The 20,527-nt window shown below is 43.0% G+C and overlaps 1 protein-coding gene across 5 annotated transcripts in view; it reads right to left on the bottom strand.

Moving 5' to 3' along the window:
• The window catches only part of hdac5 (histone deacetylase 5), a 61,816-nt gene that overhangs the window by 17,270 nt on the left and 24,019 nt on the right, over window positions 1–20,527 (bottom strand). The window contains exons 3-10 of one of the 5 annotated variants that reach the window (XM_026165971.1): window positions 18,745–18,818; window positions 9,089–9,184; window positions 7,233–7,480; window positions 7,008–7,152; window positions 6,802–6,907; window positions 3,194–3,327; window positions 644–775; window positions 387–496 (exon numbers count right to left, since the gene is read on the bottom strand). In XM_026165971.1, the coding sequence (XP_026021756.1) occupies window positions 387–496; window positions 644–775; window positions 3,194–3,327; window positions 6,802–6,907; window positions 7,008–7,152; window positions 7,233–7,480; window positions 9,089–9,184; window positions 18,745–18,757 (984 nt within the window). In that variant the 5' untranslated portion in view covers window positions 18,758–18,818. Of the gene's footprint in view, window positions 1–386; window positions 497–643; window positions 776–3,193; window positions 3,328–6,801; window positions 6,908–7,007; window positions 7,153–7,232; window positions 7,481–9,088; window positions 9,185–18,744; window positions 20,167–20,527 lie in introns of those variants that run through there. The other 4 variants (XM_026165968.1, XM_026165970.1, XM_026165969.1 and 1 more) reach the window with 4 other exon arrangements.

The following is a 20,527-nucleotide window of genomic DNA, read 5'->3' as shown; positions in this document are numbered from 1 at the left end:
TCGAGAATGTTTTCTTTTCCAAGATTGCAGTGCTAAAATGGTTTATACTTTGGCTGTGACCCAAACAGCATCAAAGTATGCACAGCAAACACAACGTACAGAACAGAAAGCACAACTACACGCAGAAACACTCTGCAGATACAGCAAAGAAGACAACACAGGGGCAAAGCCAGAGTTCCTGCAGAAGTTCAAGGTGATTAAATGCTGCCTTTTGCTGCTCAATCATCACTTTCACACAGCTGCTTACATGTCGCCTGTTACAGTTTCCCCCATATCGTCATTTTTGATTCAGTGCTCCACACTGAACTGCAGGGGGCAAACTCGAGCTTCGTGTCGAGTTTGAAGAACTGAAAATGAAGCCAGCCTGTGTGTGTGTGCACGTGTACCTCAGTCTGTATGTTTGGGACTGATCCAGTATTGCCGTTGGCAATAGCTGTATTGGAACTGTTGGGACTGCTGGGACCTGACCCCGGAGCACTGTTACAGAGAGAGGAAACTGGTGGAGAGACACAGACACAGGAATAAATGAGCAGCAAATTCATTTTAAATTTCTGATTAAAGCAGCTATTCACACTAAACACTCTGCACCTGAGAGCTTATTTGCACTTCTTCTCAGAATGAAAACGTAAGCGTCTCTGCTCACCTGATATCTCTATGGCTCTCTTCTTGAAGGTGCTGATGACAGTTCCGTCCTTCCTGCGGAGGAGAGGGGAGCTCCGCCTCTCTGCCACCTTTTGCTTCAAGCGTGAACGCACCTTCAGGTTAGGCTCAGAGACTGGACGAGTAAAGAGAGAGGGGAGATAAAACTGTTCAGCGCAGAGACATCAGTGTAACGCAGACCATTTCCTGTAAATACTAAGCTGTGCTCGGAACGCAGGTGAAAGAAGAACAGTTATTTTGTCGGCTGCTGATCTGTCTTGTTTCTTTTTCATTATAGGTCACTGGTAACATGCAGTGGTTTGTTTTGGCAGAGGGCTTCAGTGATATTTTAAGTCACCTGGTGACTTGCCAACAAGATTCTATCAGGGCAGACTGAGAAGTCTGCTAATCCTACATTACAATTTGGCTGGGTCGTTTGCTAAACGAGCAGCCACAGTGGAGTTTAAGCTATTTTTGGTGTATGGGTCAAGGTGAGGATAATAAACAGTAGAAGGGAAAACATGAAGTTTTCAGTGGCATAAACAGTATCTGGATCCAGAGGGATGACATGTCACTGCTTACCCGGTGGCATCAGGGCAGCCAATGACAGCTCGGCCTGGCATTTGTTATGCTAAAAACCATTTGTCATTATTGTGAGCCAGGCAGCAGAACCTGCACACAGTATCCCGGGACACACTGGAGTATATTTACAAAGAGTGAGTTTAATCTGGTCTATGTGATTTACACAAGTGCCACTGAAGAGCACCCGTGTCATGCACATCTACAAAGTGTTCCTGCCTCTATATTTGGATGACTGGCTAAAAGGAAGAACCCTTTAGAGCTGAAAACATCACGGCATGGATGCTTCTATCTGCAATTGTAGCCAATTTTCCATCTAGCACAAATTTGAACCTCTTAAAATCTGGCAGGTTGCTGGGAGGTTAGGGTACGTGCACATCTACATGGCATAACTGAAACAGAAACCCTGTAAGAGACAAACTGTGAAGCCATGATGCATGAAAGAGTGCATGTGGCTAAAATACAACCTCGTGCTAACCTTACACCGAAACTGCTTCACCCTGGTGTTGGCTATGATACAGACTATGATTATAATTCAGTGTAGGAGCATCAGAAGCTGGGTTTATGGACATGTATATGATCATATCACACACACACACACACACACACACACACACACACACACACACACACACACACACACATATATATATATATATATATATATATATATATATATATATATATATATATATATATATATATATATATCCATCACATTTTAGCTTTACTATATAAAGTAAAGCTAAAATACCTCAGACCTATGTGCTGTGCACGAGTGACAACTACAGTCTTTGCGGGTGGTGCAGATCCAGTACGGAGGTCCTGCCACACATCCATGTGAGCTTCACGTAGCCCAGCTGCTGCGCTCTTGTCTGTCTTGGAGTGTTGTGGCTTTGTACGCTGAGCATTTAAACAATTTAACTACAGAGGCAAACATGTTATCCGGTAACTGCTACTTCAGCTGAGACCACAACAGTCAAAAGAAAATGATGTTTCCATCTGCAGCCATTTATATTTGGCGGCATCTATTTGAGAACCTCCACTTTCCATGTGCACACATGAAAAGCCTTAGGCGGGGAGAGCAACAACAAGATCCCACCACAGGACAAATGACGACAGATAGGACAATTCAGAAATAGCATGAAAGAAAGAGCTGGGGTGGAGGTGGGCTGCAAACTCCCTTCCAGATGTCCAGCATCTGTGTGCAGGCTCAAGCAGCTTAAACACAGCTCCCTGTGTAAGAGTTAGCAACTGTAAATCGTCAGCTGACGTGGGGACCAGCTGATGTGCTCTGACTGTGACCGAGCTTCAGTTTGTGGGCTTGTCGCTCATCGCTTTATGGCGGACGGCCGGTCCCTGTTAGACACAGACTCGGACTGTGCAGATGACTGTGTCATTGTTTGACGCCCCTTCATAAGTAAAATGAGGTTTTCTTCACCTCCATGGATGCTGCTGAGTAAAATGAACCTGAGACGTGCCCACAGTTGCTTTGCATGTAGCATATCACAGCTACATTGTTACGTGTGTTTTAAACTTTCTCCATCAGCGAGTCCACTAGGGTCCATTTGGGTCGAACAGTGAGCGAAATTTACTTTACTCACTCCGTCTTCCACAGAGACTTTGATTACACCGACTACTCATGCACCCAGGCAGCAGACTGCAAAGTATAACAGGAACAACTGCTCGGCCATCGGGACTCCACCTGTTGTCATGTGTGGATCCACCTAAACACCTTTAATATATATGAGATGTGTCTGGTAGGTTGGAATTGTCCGTTGCATTGGGGAGTATCTACACACTTTTGTTCCAGGTCCAGGTAAGGCAGTCTGCAACACTTATTTCACAAGTAAATAATTATATGACAATACTGCACCACCTTTGCATACCTTATGAATTGTGTACGTGCAAACACACACACACACACACACACACACACACACACACACACACACACACACACACACACTCGTACCCGTCTTGCGGAGTGGGAAGTCGTCTTTGCCCTCATAGTTCCCCAGGAGAGGGGGCAGTTTATAGGAAGGAGGAGTCCCCGGTGTGTTGCTCTGCGGAGGCGAGCTCTGCTCCAGGGAGGTGTGCTGGGCTCCCCTGCAGACACAAACACCCAAACAGACGGCAGATTAGCTGCCTGGGAAAACCCTTTTATCGTACCATGAGACCAAGCGCTGAATGTCATTTTCTGCCCAGGTTCTCGAGGGACGTGTACGTCATTTAGTCATTTCCTACACTTCCTAGAATGCTGCGTTATTTCCTTTGATTGTCAGTGTGGAAACATTCTCTCTGTGCTTCTTCCTTTAATTTCCTCCTGTGTTATAGCTGCTGCAGAATGGGTCTGAGTAAAAGCTTATGACACTCAAACCTGACCTTTTCTGTTGTTGTTGTAGATCAGTGAACATTGCCGGTTGCTTCTGGCCCTGCTGATTCTAACAGGACGTGGCATCGTGTTGTCTGCGGCCCTTTTCAGACTGGGAACTCATTACGTTCATGGGAAGTGACAGCTTTTTGTCATTCAGGCGTAGGTGTCTGGTATGTTAGCGTGTGTTATGGAGATGTGTCTGAGGTGTTGGAGCAATATTTTTTAACATGATTCAGGTGATTATCCACACATCAGACTGAAAAAAACATACATCACAGAACGATGGGTTTGTGGCTGTTATTAATAGTAGAAAACGAAAAAGAGCTCAGCTCACTGAAAACACAACGCGAGCAGCTTTGGGATCGACGTTTTCTATAGGAGGATCAAAACTGGACAATCTTTGGTCTGTTCTGCTGTAGGAAAACTGAACATGTGATGCTTCTGTTAGAACAGGCCATAATGAAACTTTAATACAGGGGTCCCCAATCCCAGTCCACGAGGGCCGGTGTCCCTGCAGGTTTTAGCTCTCACCCTGGGTCAACACACCTGAATCACATGATTAGTTCATTACCAGGCCTCTGGAGAACCTCAAGACATGCTGAGAAGGTAATTTATCCATTTAAATCAGCTGTGGTGGATCAAAGACACACCTAAAACCTACAGGGACACCGGCCCTCGTGGACTGGGATTGGGTCCACACTTTAATAGCTGTCATAGACAGCGCCTCATTAAGATAACACAACCAAACTTTATTTTGAAACACTCGAAACTGCTGGAGTTTTAATACAGGCAGGAACTTTTATTTAGATAAACAGCACTAAAACACTCGAGAGGCCAGTTCAACAAAGTGGGAAACATTTACTAAAATAAAAAGGGGGAAAGTACATGACTCACTTCCCACCCAAATTCAAAAATGCTCCTGCTAGTCTACATAAGAGTCCCGTCAACTAGGGCTGGGTTTAAAAATTGATTTTCCAGATTCAAATCGACTTTAGCTTCAATAAAATAAAGTAAATCCTGAAATATTTTTAAATAAAAATGCATTTTGCCAGAAATGCCAGAATCTCAGGTTGAAGCTCACAAAACTACTTCAACAACCGCTAAACAGCTACAACAACAAATGAGAGCAGGTACACGGATTCCACACAAAGATGTAAATACAAAGCGCGGATCGTTCACCCGACGGCACGGACACGGACACGCCGCCGGGCCTGAGAGCCGACAGCTCACAGATTCTGATGCTGCAGGTTTTGTCGCTCTCGCTGAACCAGCAGCAAAAGATCCAAATTTTGCTTCACGTTTGATAAACATCGTCATGGATTCCCTCTTACTTTTGCTGTTTTGCTTCCACCACGATAAAATCATACTTCCTCTCTCTCTCAGTGTACTTCAAGAACGGTTTCCCATCTCAAATCTCTGTTTTCTGCATTATTAGCTTGCTTATTACCGTTTTGTACAGCGCTGTACACAAATGACCTCCGATAAGAAAGCCTGATTTCTGCTGTTCAACACCGAAGAAATGTCAATGTTTTAAAATGATACCAAATTCCAAATTGCTTTGCTGTGTCTCTAATGAAACCTCTAACTTTGCTCTGCTTCACGTCAGCAGCATCAGATAATGCTCATATGTCGATTTATGGTTTTCTTCAGTTTTCGATCTAATGCAGAATATTTTTTAGGTCATCTGCTATAAAAAGCCAGGCCAGGAAAATCTGCTTCATGTTTTTTCTGTTTTATCCTCAGTTACTTTGACACAAAGGCATCTGCTGTGATGTTTACACCTCTGATGAAATCTCACAAGTGTCAATACTGATAAATAATCAGAAATATAATACAGTGGAACCCCGACTTACGAATACCCCCTTTAACAAAAAATTCAAGTTACGGAGGGACTTAACGGCAATATTTCTGCCCGTGTTACGGCAAAATGCCCACGTAACGAAATCCGCTGGCTCTGATTGGCTGAGCCCAGAATGCCTTCTGAATCATGTGACAACCCCCTTGGCTTTGGTACTTGCACTTCGCTGTTCCACTTAAACGACGTATTGTTGTTGCAGTTAGCAATTAGCCTGTAGCCTATCGTTCACTGAAAAGGCGCGATGGGTGCTTCGACTTACGAAGACCCTCGGGAACGAATTAGTTTCGTCAGTCGGGGTTCCACTGTATTTCTGACTGTCAGTCAAAATTGATTCAAATCAAATCGATTAGAAATGGAAATCGATGCCCAGCATGACCCTCAACGTCTCTCTGTTGCATTCAGGATCCAGTCTGAATGTTTCCTCCTCCAGAGCATCACACGCTCCCTTGCATGGTGTCCTAAATGCGTCATCTTCACCCTTGAGCTTGCTCACTCAGCTCTAACAGTGTTACATTATTGTTGGAACCATGAGTCCGGCCTGTGGACGGCTGCACCTGCACCGGTGAGCTCTGCTGTTAAAGTCAGCTGAAGACAGAGCAGTGTCCTCGGATGTTCGAGTAACGTGTTTCTTCTTTGCTGTGTACGTTGCTGTCTTTGTAACTTCTCTTTAACTAATGTCCGCGTTCTTTAATTAGCCGAGCAGTATTTTTGCATTCTCAAGTTTTTCCTCAGGTTTCTTTCTCACTGTTTGCATTATTCACAGCGTTTTCCATAAAACACTTTGTGACTCGTGTCTGGAAAAGTGCCACATAGATAAACATTGCTTACTATTGCTATTGCTGAGCCATAGCACAGAGGATTTGCATGTGCATCACTGCACCATGCACATGCCGCGGTGTCACAGTGATTATGTTACTATCCAGTGACCTAAGACATGACTCTAGTACATTAACTGCATACATAACATCAATTTAATGAGATAGAGCTGCTCACCAAATTGCATCATTTTCCCTCAAATACTACATATAACCATGGTAACGAGGTATAACTGCGTAAAACCAAAGCCATGTGTGTTTTAATGCTTATTTCTCTACATAAAGACAAACTAAACACAACTTCATGATATCGCGGGTAAAACAGCACCCTCACACTCTCCTCAGCTTGGAAAGTGAAGAGTGCTTCCTCGATATCTCTCAGGTCCAGCTTTGTTTTATTTCTGTTTTGTTTTCATAGCGAAGTGTGTTAAGTGCATGTTATATTAGTTCTGGTGCAGAAGATCAAACCATCAGTGGGAAACACTTTCCCATTTCTACACACACACACACTCTGAAACAGTTTTGGTCCTCACCAGCACTTTGGGGAGAAGGAATGGTTTAGTCCGCCAGAACCAGGCTCCTTCTTACTGAGAAGGAACTCCTGCAGCTTCAGCTTCACCTCTGTGCTGGCAATGGCACCTTCCAAAACACACACACACAAACACACAAAGCAATCAGGCCACTTCCCTGTCTGTATGCAAACAGCCTGTGGTCTGCGAGTAGCATCAGGATGACCTACTCTCTTTGCCTTTCTCCTTGTTCCTCAGCAGCAGCAGTTGCTGCTCCAGCCGTTGTTTCTCCTGCTCTTCGTGTCTTTGCTGCTCCAGCTTCCTCTTCTGCTCCAGCTCCTGCTGTCGTTTGGCTGCCAGCAGCTCCTGTTGTTGCTACACACAAATACACACACAGGTTATTGAATGGTTCCTGGAATAAGGCAGCGGGAAAGAGAGCTGGTGCTTCAGCTCACCTTTAAGTGTTCCTGCAGCTGGACTTCGTGTTGTCTTGTTAGCACTTCGTGTTTTTTCTGAAATTCTGCAAACAGCAGCTGTTTCTGCAGCTCCTGCTGCTGCTTGAGGAGAATGAGTTCCTGCTGGAGCTGCTGCTCTCTCATGGCTGTGTCCACCACTGTCCCCCCGGACACAGACCCTACCCTGGGCTCAGTTCGCAGGTCCACCGGGCCTCCTCCTCCTCCCGGGCTTTCTCCAGGACTCCCACCTGGAAATGTCAAAAACAACATGGCATCAACTTTAGCCAAGTGCACAGCTGAGCTTCTGATTCTGTATATCTGCAGTCTGATTTGAATTACTGCATTTTTTCCATTTCCTAATTATTAATTTTTTTATTTCCTTCGAGCAAAACTGTGTGAAGAACAGTACAGCAGCCATCACACTGGACACTATTTAAAAGCTAAAATCTGAGACCTTTTATTTATTTTATGAAAAATATTATATTCTGGCAGCAGCAACAAAAAAGAGAAACTAAAGGCTGCAAAGGTAAGTGTTAATAAAATGAGCTGGAACAACATTTTGCATCTAATATTGGTTTATTGGCAACACGTCAGTAACAGGATTGGGTCTTTGGAAAAATTCCTCAATGTATAATTGTGATGACTTTGAATATCTTATCATCTAAAGCAGTAGTATCAAAAGATTATGAAAATCTGAGAAATCTCTGTGCAAAGAGGATAAGGCCAAAAACCAGTCTTGGACGACCCTGATCTTCAGGTTCTCAGCACACAGTGCACCGTCCCATCCACAAACTTAGGTTAAAGCTCTTATGTGCAAAGAAGAAGAAGAAGCACTATGTGAACATGATCGCTAAACACCACCGTCTTCTCATTTAAAATGGACTGAGGCAAACCTTTCTGTCTTCAGATGATTAGAAATTTGAAATTCTTTTTGGCAAAAACAGAAGCTCAGTCCTCCAAACTAAAGATCATCAGTATCAGTGCTCACTTGGTATGAAGGTATGAAGCTTGCACATCTGTAAATCATCAGTGCTGAAAACTATACACAGGTTCAAGAGAAATGTGTGCTTCCATCCAGTTGATGTTATTTTAGGAAAAGCCTTACATATTTCAGCAAGGCAATGCTAAACTGTACCCTGCATCTATTACAGCAGCATGGGCGCATCGTGGAACAGTTGCTTCATTAAACTGAAAACTATAAGAAAGTAGAACCAGGACTCATGAGCTGCTCAAATCTATCAGGCAGGAATGGCACAACATTTCTCCCTCTGAAGTCCAGCAACTGGTCTCACAGATGCTTACAACCTGCTAAAATAAGAAGGGATGCTTTGGAGAAGGTTTTATCCAATCAGGCCTGTGCTTGAAATGTAAAGGCTAAGCACAGTCCTGATTGGCTGCCTCATTCCTGCACACTTTTTGTGGTCCGTGTGAAAATGACCTCTGTAAAAACTTTGAATATGAGTCTAGGTTAAGCCCAGTTTTGGTTATTCTGATATTACTAAAGAAGGGTTTTACACTTTACACTGGCTCATGAATGGCACGCTGTAGTCAGACCCCTCGCTCATCACAAACACCAGCTCTGATTTGAAAGTTTCGTACCAGGAAACAAACCGGTGGGTGACATCACGATAACTACATCATTCTTGCACACTGTCCATGATACATATGACATACATAACCATAGGTATGTATATCATTCGCTGGGGTGAGGAACGTTAGGCACGCTGTGAGCGTCAAATTTGAAGCATCAGACACTTCACTTCCCACATTCTGGTTATTTTTTAAAATTTGTACCACCACACACACACAGACACACACCTCCCACTTCAAGGACTCTTAGAGGACTCCCTACTCACCACCTTCTCCACCACTTCCTCCTCCTCCTCTCTGCTCGCTTGCTGTTCCTACTGGGCTCTGCATGCCTGATGGGAGGCTGCTCTTCACCTCCACTACTGCAGGAAAGAGAGCGAGAATAGAGAAATGAGTGATTGATTAGTGTGGAAAATGTCAGGGACACAGCAGATTATTGCATCACTCATCGCATACACACCCACATAGAGACAGCTTCCATGTCATTCAGATGGGCTGTGATAGTGTTGTAAGAAAAGTGAGGGGGACAGTCCTGCTGCCTAAAAATATTCACAAGCAGCAGTGGGTAGCACTGAGCTCCAGCGCTGAAGTCAGCCTTTATTCAGCATGGCTACACTAAAGGACACTGCAGCAACATGCTAACATGTGCTTTACATACTAATAGTGACAGATTATTACAGTAGTACGAGTAGCAAGCAAAGAAAAAGGAACAAAGAAAAAGTGTCTTGTAACACTCGTTTCTGTAACACTTGTTCTTAATTGAAATGCCAGATTCATATTGATTTCCTGCTTCAGACAAAGCCTAGCTAAGCCCAGCAGCTGACTTTTTTTAAGTGTGTCAACAGGCTATGACCTCTGATTAATAATTACGAGCTGTGATACTGATTAATTGGTGAGCTTCCTTAATATAACCTACAAACAAAACCTGCTTTTGGACACTGGCTACTCTCTTAAAGACTTTTTCACAATAACTTATAAGATCGGCTTCATTTTAACAGAAATGAAGCATCATTTGTGTACGTACAGAAATGCACTCAGTTTAAGCTGACTGTCGTCACTCGCTCGCTGCATTTGTTGCAATGTACTCTTCTTCTTTTTTTTCACAAGTACATTTAAGCTACAAGCCTCAGCAGCGCTTAGATCGGAAGGTTCCAATCAGCTTAGCAGCTCCAATCAGCTTATACTGATCACTTGTGTGTATAAGTGAATGTTAGTGAGAGAGAAAGAGGAAGAGGGGGGGAGAGTTTGTATGATCTCATTTGGACTGATTCTTTAGTTTTGGCCCTTGGAAGCGCAAAGAAGCAACAGGTTAACACTAGGGATGAGTATCGCAAAGGTCCTGCGTAGCTGTCCGGGACTTTGGGAGATCAGATGACGTTTTAACCATGTTGGACTCGATGCACGCACCCACAACAGTCTGTCTGCTAATATTTACTTAGATCATTAGCCCATGTTTATATTTTAGATAAGATAACCTGTAATTTAGATAATGATGTGCTCTCCAGGCTGCTGCTATAAGATACCTGGAGCAATGCTAGATGAACTATGAGCCAGGCAGTGGAAAACTCTCCTTTTCTCACTTTGAATGTTTAAACGTTCCCTAAATGTTTTCATAGACTATTTGTGTTTTTCCCTTACAAGACAAAGAAGTGTTACATTTGCACCAACAAGCACCGTCAGCATCAACACATAGTCTGTACGCTGGGACGGAGAAGCTGCAGATCCCGCACCTCAGAGGGTCTGAGCAAGACACAGAAAACCTTCTTCTTCTGTCTACGTTCTGTCTACATCAGTGAAGGGGGTGTCAGATAAAATGTGAAAGGTAACTTTAATAAACCAATAAAAATCTGTTTTCTTACTTTCTTCACTCCCAAAGGCTGCCATATAACGGAGACTCTGGTCATTTGTAATTTAGGGCTGGGAGTAAAAGATGAGAGCAATGAGAGAGAGGGGCAGAGAGGTCCTCGTATTCCTGCTCCATCAGCAGCCATCACTGTGTCCGGGAGAAGGGCTGTAACCGTGACCTGCCTTTGCTCTCCTGGTGACCCCTATGAGAGGATCAGGCTATTTCTTTGGAAACGCCACACACGGCAGCACGCTGTGACGTCAGGACATTTCCTGTCTGCAGACCAGGGAGGAAATTTAATTAGGTTTTACCTACTGTGAAGTCTGACCTTTGACCTTTCTGAGTTGGACCGATTGGTCTCTGATGTCTGACGCTTCCCATGTGGCTTCTAAGCTAATCAAACAGGAACATCGACAGTAGGGCCAAGCCTGTTAGATTGTGACGACTTTGGCTTCAGATCATAGCAGAGCTGAAGAGAAACATGAAGTGGATCTACAACGAGTGAACAAGTGCTTCATGACACAGGTATATGAAATCAGCAGAAGCTTTTCAGGCTGCTGGTTTGTGACCAAAAATGCCCAAAAAGTGGGAGCTCTGGATAAACAAGTGTGCCTGTGCATATGTGTGCAGCCGTTCACAAATTACCTAAACAAATATTCTGGAGTTTCACTGTGACGCACGTGTCTCCCCTTCCACTACAACACACACTCTGTCTGTATATGTGTGTGTACGTGAGAGACCGGTCTGTGAGTGTGGGTACAACAGTCCGTTTGGCAACAGAGCAGCATTCCACAGCAGCCAGCGTCTGACGTCAAACTGAAGACATTTATAGTCTGGTAAACACACACACTAACGTACAGTCTGACACAGAGGCAGGGCTCAGGCAACATTTTAGTCAATCATCCAGTATCGGCTTCTAACTGACTACTGCTCACTGCAGCACCACGCAGTCATTCATGCACCACGGCAGATGCAGTAAAAAAGAATGAAAGACAGACTGTGGGTCCACTTCGTCCAGTCAATGAATCTGGATGGAAACAAGACGGACTGGTCATTATACCCTGGCCCTAATAAGATACACAGGCACACTTCTTCAAGAAAATGAATGAACCTCGTAAAACCAGAGAGTTTATTATAAAGCAAGCTAAAAATGAAGGCGTGAAGAACTCCAATTAAATAAATGTGTATCAGTGGCATTCAATCAGGGCAAGCAAAGCCACCACTGCATGTTACTGGACAAACATGTTACTGCTTTTCCAGTAACATGTAAAAAATCAACATCAATATTTCTCCTTGCATCTCAAAGAGTGTTCTGTCCCATGAGCTTCTCTCATTGCATGTGTGCACCATCCTTTAAATTACTGTCATCATGCAGCCACAGTTAGCTGTTAACTCTGTAAGCAGGCTTAAGTATGCTTGCCTCCCTAGAATACATAGCACCGGTCGATTTGATGAGCATGTGCATGTGCCATTAACACTGGCTTGAGCTGGGCAAGCTAGGAGGACTGTTAATTTGTGCATGCACATTGTGAACAAACTTCTGGTCTTTGAGGGTAGATTAATAGTGGATAGACAAACTAGATAACCCGCTGCTGACTCTGATTTACCTGATCCGAGATCAGGTACTATCTGTGGGTTGATGGAAACAGCTAGCATTAGTAATTTAGCAAGCATTTTGTGATTTTCTATTACTAGCCATGTCCTCTTTATTCAAACAGCAAGTTGAAGTGGCTAATCAATGGACCACAAATTGCAGTTTAATTAATGGATAAGGACCAAGCAAACAAATGCAATGACTGTTAGCTTCCATCGCCCAACGCTACGTCCATAAAAGCAAGTCTGTACACTCTGTGCATCCATCCATCACACAAGGAAGCACTGAAATCACCAGCACAAGGAGATTCCATTTGGCCAAAGGTACTTCAGGAAAATTGTCAAACTACTGGATAAAAAGATTAATTAACAGAAAAGTAGAACAGTGTAAATGTGAGAGCAGTAACTATTGACTTCATTTTGTATTAAATATTGTTACTTTTTTAAAAAAATGAATTTTACATTTTTCCATTTTCTTCTAAGAATTGGCATAATGAAACTAAGATTCTTCAGTATTTACTATTATTTGTCAAATGGCTCATTTTAGATTTTGCAAACCATATAAATATTCTCCATAATAATGAGCATGAAGGAAATAAAAATGATCTACAGCCGCTCAACTATAAATTCAGGATAAAAATCCCCAAGTACTTTATTTTGTTGTTGTTGTTGCTTGGACCGGTGAAATGAACCATTTGTGTCTTATTCAATTCAATTTTATTAATAAGGCGCCAAATCACAAAAACAGCTGCTTTATAATAGAACCTACAATAATACAGAGAAAAGTCAACAATCATATGACCCCCTATTTGCAAGCACCTGGCAACAGTGGGAAGGAAAAACTCTCTTTTAACAGAAAGAAACCTCCAGTAGAATGAGGCTCAGGGAGGGGCGGGGCCATCTGCAGTGACGGGTTAGGGGTGAGCGGAGGAAACGGGATAAAAGACACACTGTGGAAGAGAGCCAGAGATTAATAATAACTAGTTATTAAATGTAGAGGTGTAAAAAAACATGATGAGTGAAAAGAGGTGGCAAACGCTCAGTGCATTGGTGAAGCCAACTGCACCATAACTAAGGAAAGATTCAGGGTCACTTGATCTACCCCTAACTATAAGTTTTATGAAAAAGGATATTATTCTTAGAAGTAGCAATCAAATCTGGGATCTGGAAGCTGAAGGCTCTGTCTCCCATTCTACTTTTGAATATTGTAGGAAACACATATTACCAAATCGCCCTAATATGAGGTCTTTAAGATAAGGTGGGGCCTGATTATTCAAGACCTTGTTCATCAGGAGAAAAAACGTAAATGTGATTCTGGATTTAACAGAGCCAATAAAGAGAGGCCAGTATTCGATAAATCTGCTCTCTCTTTCTAGTCCCTATCAGTACTCTCACTTCAGCATTTTGGACCAACTGAAGGCATTTCACAGAGTTTTTAAGACATTCTAATAATAATGAGTTACACTCGTCCAGCCTAGAAGTAATAAATGCATGAACTAATTTTCCAGCGTCACTCTGAGACAGCATGGTTCTAATTTTAGAGATATTGTGCAAATGGAAGAAAGTGGTCCTACATATTTGTCTAATATGCGCATGTGCTGGTCAACAATGACTCTGACTGTTATTGGAGGACAAGGTAGTGCAGTCCAGAGTATCTGGTTAAACACCATGTTTCTAAGGTTTTTAGAGCCAAGTACAATATCCTGAGTTTAGAAGAAGAAAATTAGAGGTCACTCAGGTTTTCATGTCTTTAAGGTATTCTTACAGTTTAACTAATTGGTGTGGTCATCTGGCTTAGTAGACAGATAAAGCTGGGTATCATCTATATAGCAATGAAAATGTATGTAAGAATGTATAATGTAAGCAGAGTCCTGCGGAACTAATTAACATTAGTGTGTTTATAAGACTTCCCCCATTTAAATGAGCAAACCAGAGTCTGTTAGATAGATATGATACAAACCACTGCGTTCAGCACCTGTAATACCTACAGCATGTTCTAATCGCTCTAATAGGATATTCTGGTCAACAGTATCGAACGCTGCACTGAGGTCTAGCAGGACAAGCACAGAGTCCACTGTCAGAGGCCATAAGAAGATCATCTGTAACCTTCACTAAAGCTGTTTCTGTGCTGTGATGAGCTCTGAAACCTGACTGAAACTCTTCAAATAAGCCTCTGCAGATGATCTGTTAGCTGTTTGACAACTACTCTTTCAAGGATTTTAGAGAGGAAAGGAAGGTTGGAGATTGGCCTATAATTTCTACGCAAGCTGGGTCAAGTGATGGCTTTTTAAGTAACAGTTTAATTACTGCCACCTTAAATGTGTGTGGTACACAGGCCAGTAATAGAGATAGAGACTGATTATATTTAAAACTGAAGCATTAATTAATGGTAGGACTTCATTAAGCACTTTTGTAGGAATGGAATCTAACAGACACGTTGATGATTTGGAGGAAAACAATTACTGAAGTTAACTCAGAAAAATGAATCAGAGAGAAAGAGTCTAAATAAATATCCGTACTACTGAAAGTATCTGTAAATAATGATATGTCTGTGAGGTGGTTTTGAATATTTTTTGAATATTTAATATTTTATTTGTGAGGAAATTAATGAAGTCTACTAGTTCAGTTTAAAGGAATGCTTGGCTCAGCGGACCTCTGACTCTTTGTCAGCCTGGCTGCAGCGTTACAGTCCTACAATCTACTAACTGGGAATTTCCCACTAATGCCTCTGACAGGAATACCTCATGTGGCTGCTTTAAAGCAACTGTGATCCGGTCAGTATCCAGACAGAGTCAAAGATGCTTTACTAAGTGTTGGCCAAGATTTGTCACTGCAAATATTTTGAAAATCGCATGATGTATCCCATCAGGGATGTGGAGTTTGAAGTCCAATTTGGATTACTTTACACTCTTTCTCTGGTTCTATCACTCCTATTTCACACTGGTGCTGCTTCTGCTGGGAGGTATTTCTGCAAACCAATATTTTTCTCCTGCTTTCTTTCTCCCCGTCTTGTTCACTCTGCATTGCTAAAAGAAAATAGGCACTATGACGTCAGCCCTGCAAAACACTCTAAAAAAAGCCATGAGACAGAGAGACAGAGCAAGAGAAAGAAAAGGCAGAGGAAGAGGGAGAGTGAGGTAAAAATAGTATAATGGCTGTGTGTACTTTAGACAAATTAGAAGCTTAGAGAGAGGGAGAGGAGTCACATGTGTGGTGTTGCTATAGAGACTGATGGGTGGGTTAAGCATTATGGGATGGCAGACTGTAGGTCATCCACAGTGGATCTTGTCTGTTGTGTTACACTGGGCTGAAAGTACCTGAGAACATCTGGTACAATTAATTGTGCCACAGAATATACGTAGCTTTAAAGATGCACCAAGTTATGTTTTTATATTTCAACTTCAGTGGTCACGTACAATGTAAAGTGAACCAGTAACAGTAACGAAACCTCAAAGAATTATCACCCCATGAAGCAGGCCTCCTCAGCGTTTAACACTGTACATTTCGTCATTGTGTTTTTACACTCTATAGCTTCTGGTTGAGTCTCACGGTTGTGATCTTGCTTGGTCATTTCAGCATCCGACATCAGTTTAGAGTACAAAAAGCTCTCATTGAATGCTTACAGTTAAGCAGATGGAAAAGTTCAGAAAGTATCGGATGAACAAAGCAGAGCACATTTCCTACAACAGGCGGTGGAGACCAAAACAGACAGTGGTGGATTTAAACATGACTGAACAGATGCGTCCACACAGACTAGCACTGATTATAGTTGTGAACGTCAATGAATTTAAGCTACTTACAAAGCCAAAATAACCTTTACTGACACATAGTGGGCAAGGACTAATTTAAACTTTCAACTTTGAGACAAGGGATTGGATCAACTACCAATAGGAAAAAAGGATACGGCTGATGGGTGGTAAATACATTAAAGGGTTATCTATACAACAGGAATAGCAATAGGTGACAGCTGCTGTTACTTACGGTAGAATATCATACAAAGTTCATTATTTTTCACAATCTCATTTATAAAGGTAAACCTTTACTTTGTGGTTACATAAAGTTCCAGCCTACTAGAGCAAGAGAACTGTCGTGCATCTCTTGCGCTAGTAGAATACAAATAACCACAATCAAGGGAAAACTACCGACTTGACAGTTGTTCAGATTACAGTCACTGACGCCTGCAACAACGAGAGTAAGCCACATTAGGTCATTGCTGAAAAGGCTGGATACACAGGATTCACAGAGTGCCGTACCAAAGCATGGAAAGTTTAGTGGAAGGGAAAAGTGTGATAGGAAAAGATCCAAAAGGAGCCCGGGTGACTGACGTCTTGAGATGATGGTCAAGAAAAGTTGATTCTAAACTTAGGATGGACTGAGGCTGTTGCCAGTGCATCGAGAACCACCGTGCACAGACGTCTTCAGGAAAAGATGCTACATCTGTCACTTCCCTACGATTAACCCACTACTGAACCAAAGACTTGAGAAATGTCTTACCTGTTCATCAGTGGCCCAAAGTCTTTTCAGATGAAAGTAAATGTTGCATTGCATTTAGAAATCAAGGCTCAAGAACTTAAAGGAAGATATCCCAGTGTTTTAAGTGCAGTGTGAAGGATCCAGTCTCCTCGAGATGTTGATATCTTTATCTAGGTATTAGCACTTGCCCACAGTGCAAAATGAAACTGGCCAACGAACTCACCTGACCTGAACCTTACAGAGAATCTCTGGAGTACTGTCTAGATGAAAATGACAAACTCCCAAAATCCAGAAAAGCCAAAGGCCACTATCAAAGAAACCTCAATAACAGCCTTGCAATGCCACAACTACGATGCACTGACGCAGTAATCCACAGTAAAGGAGTAACGGAGTAGAGTCATGGGTGTACAGACAAACATTTCTTTGAACATTTTGGCCATTTGTGTGTTGTAATATATCTCTTCTAATAATAAAAGAGGCTGGCTTTGATTATAAGCTATAATCAAAATTCAAACAAAAGAAGACTCGATATATTTCAGGTACAATTGAAAGTTCTTTTTTTAAGTTCTTTTTCGTGACATTCTCTTTTTTTGAGAAGCTTAAGATGTGCACATAGTTCACCAGTTATAATGATATAAACAAACAGGCGGTTATCAGGTGTGTTGATCCAGGAGTTGTTTTCATTTTGCAATCTAAGAGGAAATTCATTACTTCATTTAAAGGAATTTTGGGCCACTACACATGTAAATCTAACAAATCTTGAGCTACTTCATTAACAGCGTCTTCAATCTCTGCAAGTCTTTTATTCTGAACACACACACACACATGCACGGAGCCAACATTGTAACTGCAGCCAAAAGAAGATTAGAGTCAATATACATCCTCTTTGTTCCAGCCTGCTGTCATCAAGCTACATTTCAACATTGCTTTACCTCATTTTGGCACCATTGTTTGGCCAGTTCTACTCTACCTAAAGCTCAGAAAATCCATTTTATCACCCATGTTTCCTACTAGTGTACATTTGTGTTTGGCATTATAGGAGTAGCCAAAAATAAATAATTAAAACACTGTCAATTTCCTAAAGATGCCCAAAGGATTCCCAAAGCTAACTTAGTCTACAGAATGAGACGGAATGACAGAAAGTGTGTCCAGACAGAGAAAGCCAAAAAGAAACCATCTACATAAACTACAAAAATACTCAGACCTTTTACAAGAGATCAAGAGAGACTGGTCGGGGCTTTCTGCCCTTCTTCTCTAAGAAATGTGAAGAAGAGCGAGAACTGCTTTTTTGCTTTAAGAGTGAAATATTCTTCTTACAAAGAAGACTGAATCTCATCTCTCTTTGACCTTCTGTCAGGCTCGTCAACTTGCACTTTATTTCTAAAAATCTGATTCATTTTTCTTTTTGTTTTAACATAAAATGTGGAGCTTTCTCTTTCAATGTCAAACGAGAGACTTTTACACATATTTCGATTTTTTTTTAAAGAGTTAAAAGTTCCAATTGTGAGAAAATGTCTGTTTAACTGTACTGCAGGGATAAACTATGGAACCAGGATATTTTCTGAGGTTGGGTATCTTTTGCGTTGTAACACTGACGCCTAGCACTGGAAACCTGCACACAGTTATTCCACTTAAATCTATGATTTCTAAACACATCCATCAATATTTATCCTCAATGTGTTTGCTGGAGAAGACGATACAGACAAGATGTGGGAAGTCACGTTGAATCTAAAAATACGTGTATGAGGTATCTGTGGAGTGCACAGTTTGACGCAAACTGTGGACACCGAGCACTTAGTGTACTCAGGTACCACCGTCTCCTCAGCGAGCTGCGAGTGCTGCTGCTCCAGCTGACAAACTTCAACACAAATACCACACAGGCGTTACTTATGAGAGAAAACATCAAATTATTCATCAGTTTTAATCAAACTCCAGCACACCGCAGCACCCCCACTCCCTCCCTCCCACCTTCCCTCTCCCCCCACCCCTACTTTCCCATAGATGACTCACCAGCAGTGGGCATGGCAGCGCTGGAGCCCCTGTTGCCGCTCAGGAGCTCCAGAGGCTGATGGTGGCTGTCTGTGCTGCTGGAGGAAAAACAGGACTCAGTCTCATAGATGGTCTGCAACATGGCGCACAATCCTGACACGGTGGGATGCAACAGCATGCCAAGGCGAGAGCCGGCGCTTTATTTTATTAAACCAGTCACTTCTTCATCCGAGACGCAGGCATGCCGTAGACCCATACAGTTAAACTGAAAACTTCAAAACTAACTTCTGCAGGGAACGGCCGCAAATTACAAGAAAAGAAAATAATCGAACAGCTCTGTGCTTCTCTTGTGTAATCCAGTCTCCATCGGACTCCTGGAGCTTCTGCCGTCTCTGACTGCTCAGCTCGAGTTGTGATGACGAGCGGGCGACACTTTGAGCAAACTCCTCCTTTCTAATATCGTCGTCTCGGCTGCAGCCCACAGAAAGCCTCCCCTCCGCTGGGTTTCGTAGATCAATCAAAATGTCAACAGCCAAAGGAGACCACCTGAAAAGTGTCTGTGTGGTCTTTTGGTTTATTTCTCTGTACCTACATCACCTGGAGTCCTGATCCATGCAGAAACACAGTGCTGGCTCCAGTGCTGTTGGGGTGTGTTGCAGATGGAAGGAACAGAAAGTTTGTTTCTTCCATTCAGCTGCGAGGGAAAATCCAGTCACCCACAGGCTGTGAGAGCGAGGAGCGACGACGAGAGGAGCTGCTGCAGCCTCGTCAACACAATAAAAATACAGACAGAGGAGCAGCCCAATTCCCCAGCTCTGTGTGCATCAAAGAATCCTCACGCTGTTCTCCTCCTGGCTGACGAGAGGGAGGAGGAAGAGAAGGAAGAGGAGGAGAGCAAGGAGGAGGTGGAGGAGGAGGAGAGGCGAGGACGTAAATAGCTTTGGGAGAGCGCTCCCCGAGGTTCCATGTTTCCAAAATTAGAACGAAGCACTGAGAGAATGACAGACAGAGAAGGAAATGGAAGAACGCTGGGACGGCGAGTTTGGAGTCCTCACTGAGAAACTGAGCAGCAGGAGAGGAGATGGCACGCTGTCCTCTTATCATAAGACAGAGGATAGTGGAGCTCCACACAGCGACCACAAACAGCTGCTGGTCAGACGGCTAATATTCACTGACTGAGAGTCACTGATGAGTGTGTGTGTGTGTGAGAGAGACGCTCACTGAGCTACTGAATGAACGTCGACAGAGAGACAGGAGACGGAGGGAGGAGGGTGACCGAGAGAGAGAGAGGCTGAAAGTAGATCACTGGGTGGAAAGGAAGTTAGACGGATACAGAGAAAAGTCAACAACAGCTCATTTTACTTCATAGAAAGGAGAGGGAGCAAGGACACGAGAAGAAGAGAAGAGAAGAGAAGAGAAGAGAAGAGAAGAGAAGAGAAGAGAAGAGAAGAGAAGAGAAGAGAAGAGAAGAGAAGAGAAGAGAAGCATTTACAAACACAGGCGATTGGGGTGGGGGAACAGTGCTGAAAATAGCCTGCTAGGGTAGAGGAGGAGCTAGAGATAAAAATAGACAGAGAGAGGGGAGAGAAGGAGAGAAGGAGAGAAGGAGGGAGCAGTAAGCCTGCAGCTCTGGGGTGGGGATGGGAGGGTGGCGCTGGGTGCTTTCATGTTTCTGTGCTGTGCTTGCCAAATACTGTATGTCAATCAAAGAGTGTGGGCGGGCACTGTGGACCTCTTCTTGCTCTGCTAGCTCCACGACCCCCCTTTTTTTGGGTGCACAAATTGTGGCCGTGCAGGTGTTTAT

This window comes from Astatotilapia calliptera, chromosome 4 (genome assembly GCF_900246225.1).
Source record: "Astatotilapia calliptera chromosome 4, fAstCal1.2, whole genome shotgun sequence".
Taxonomy (NCBI): Eukaryota; Metazoa; Chordata; class Actinopteri; order Cichliformes; family Cichlidae; genus Astatotilapia; species Astatotilapia calliptera.
This window is presented reverse-complemented; position numbering and strand designations above follow the sequence as displayed.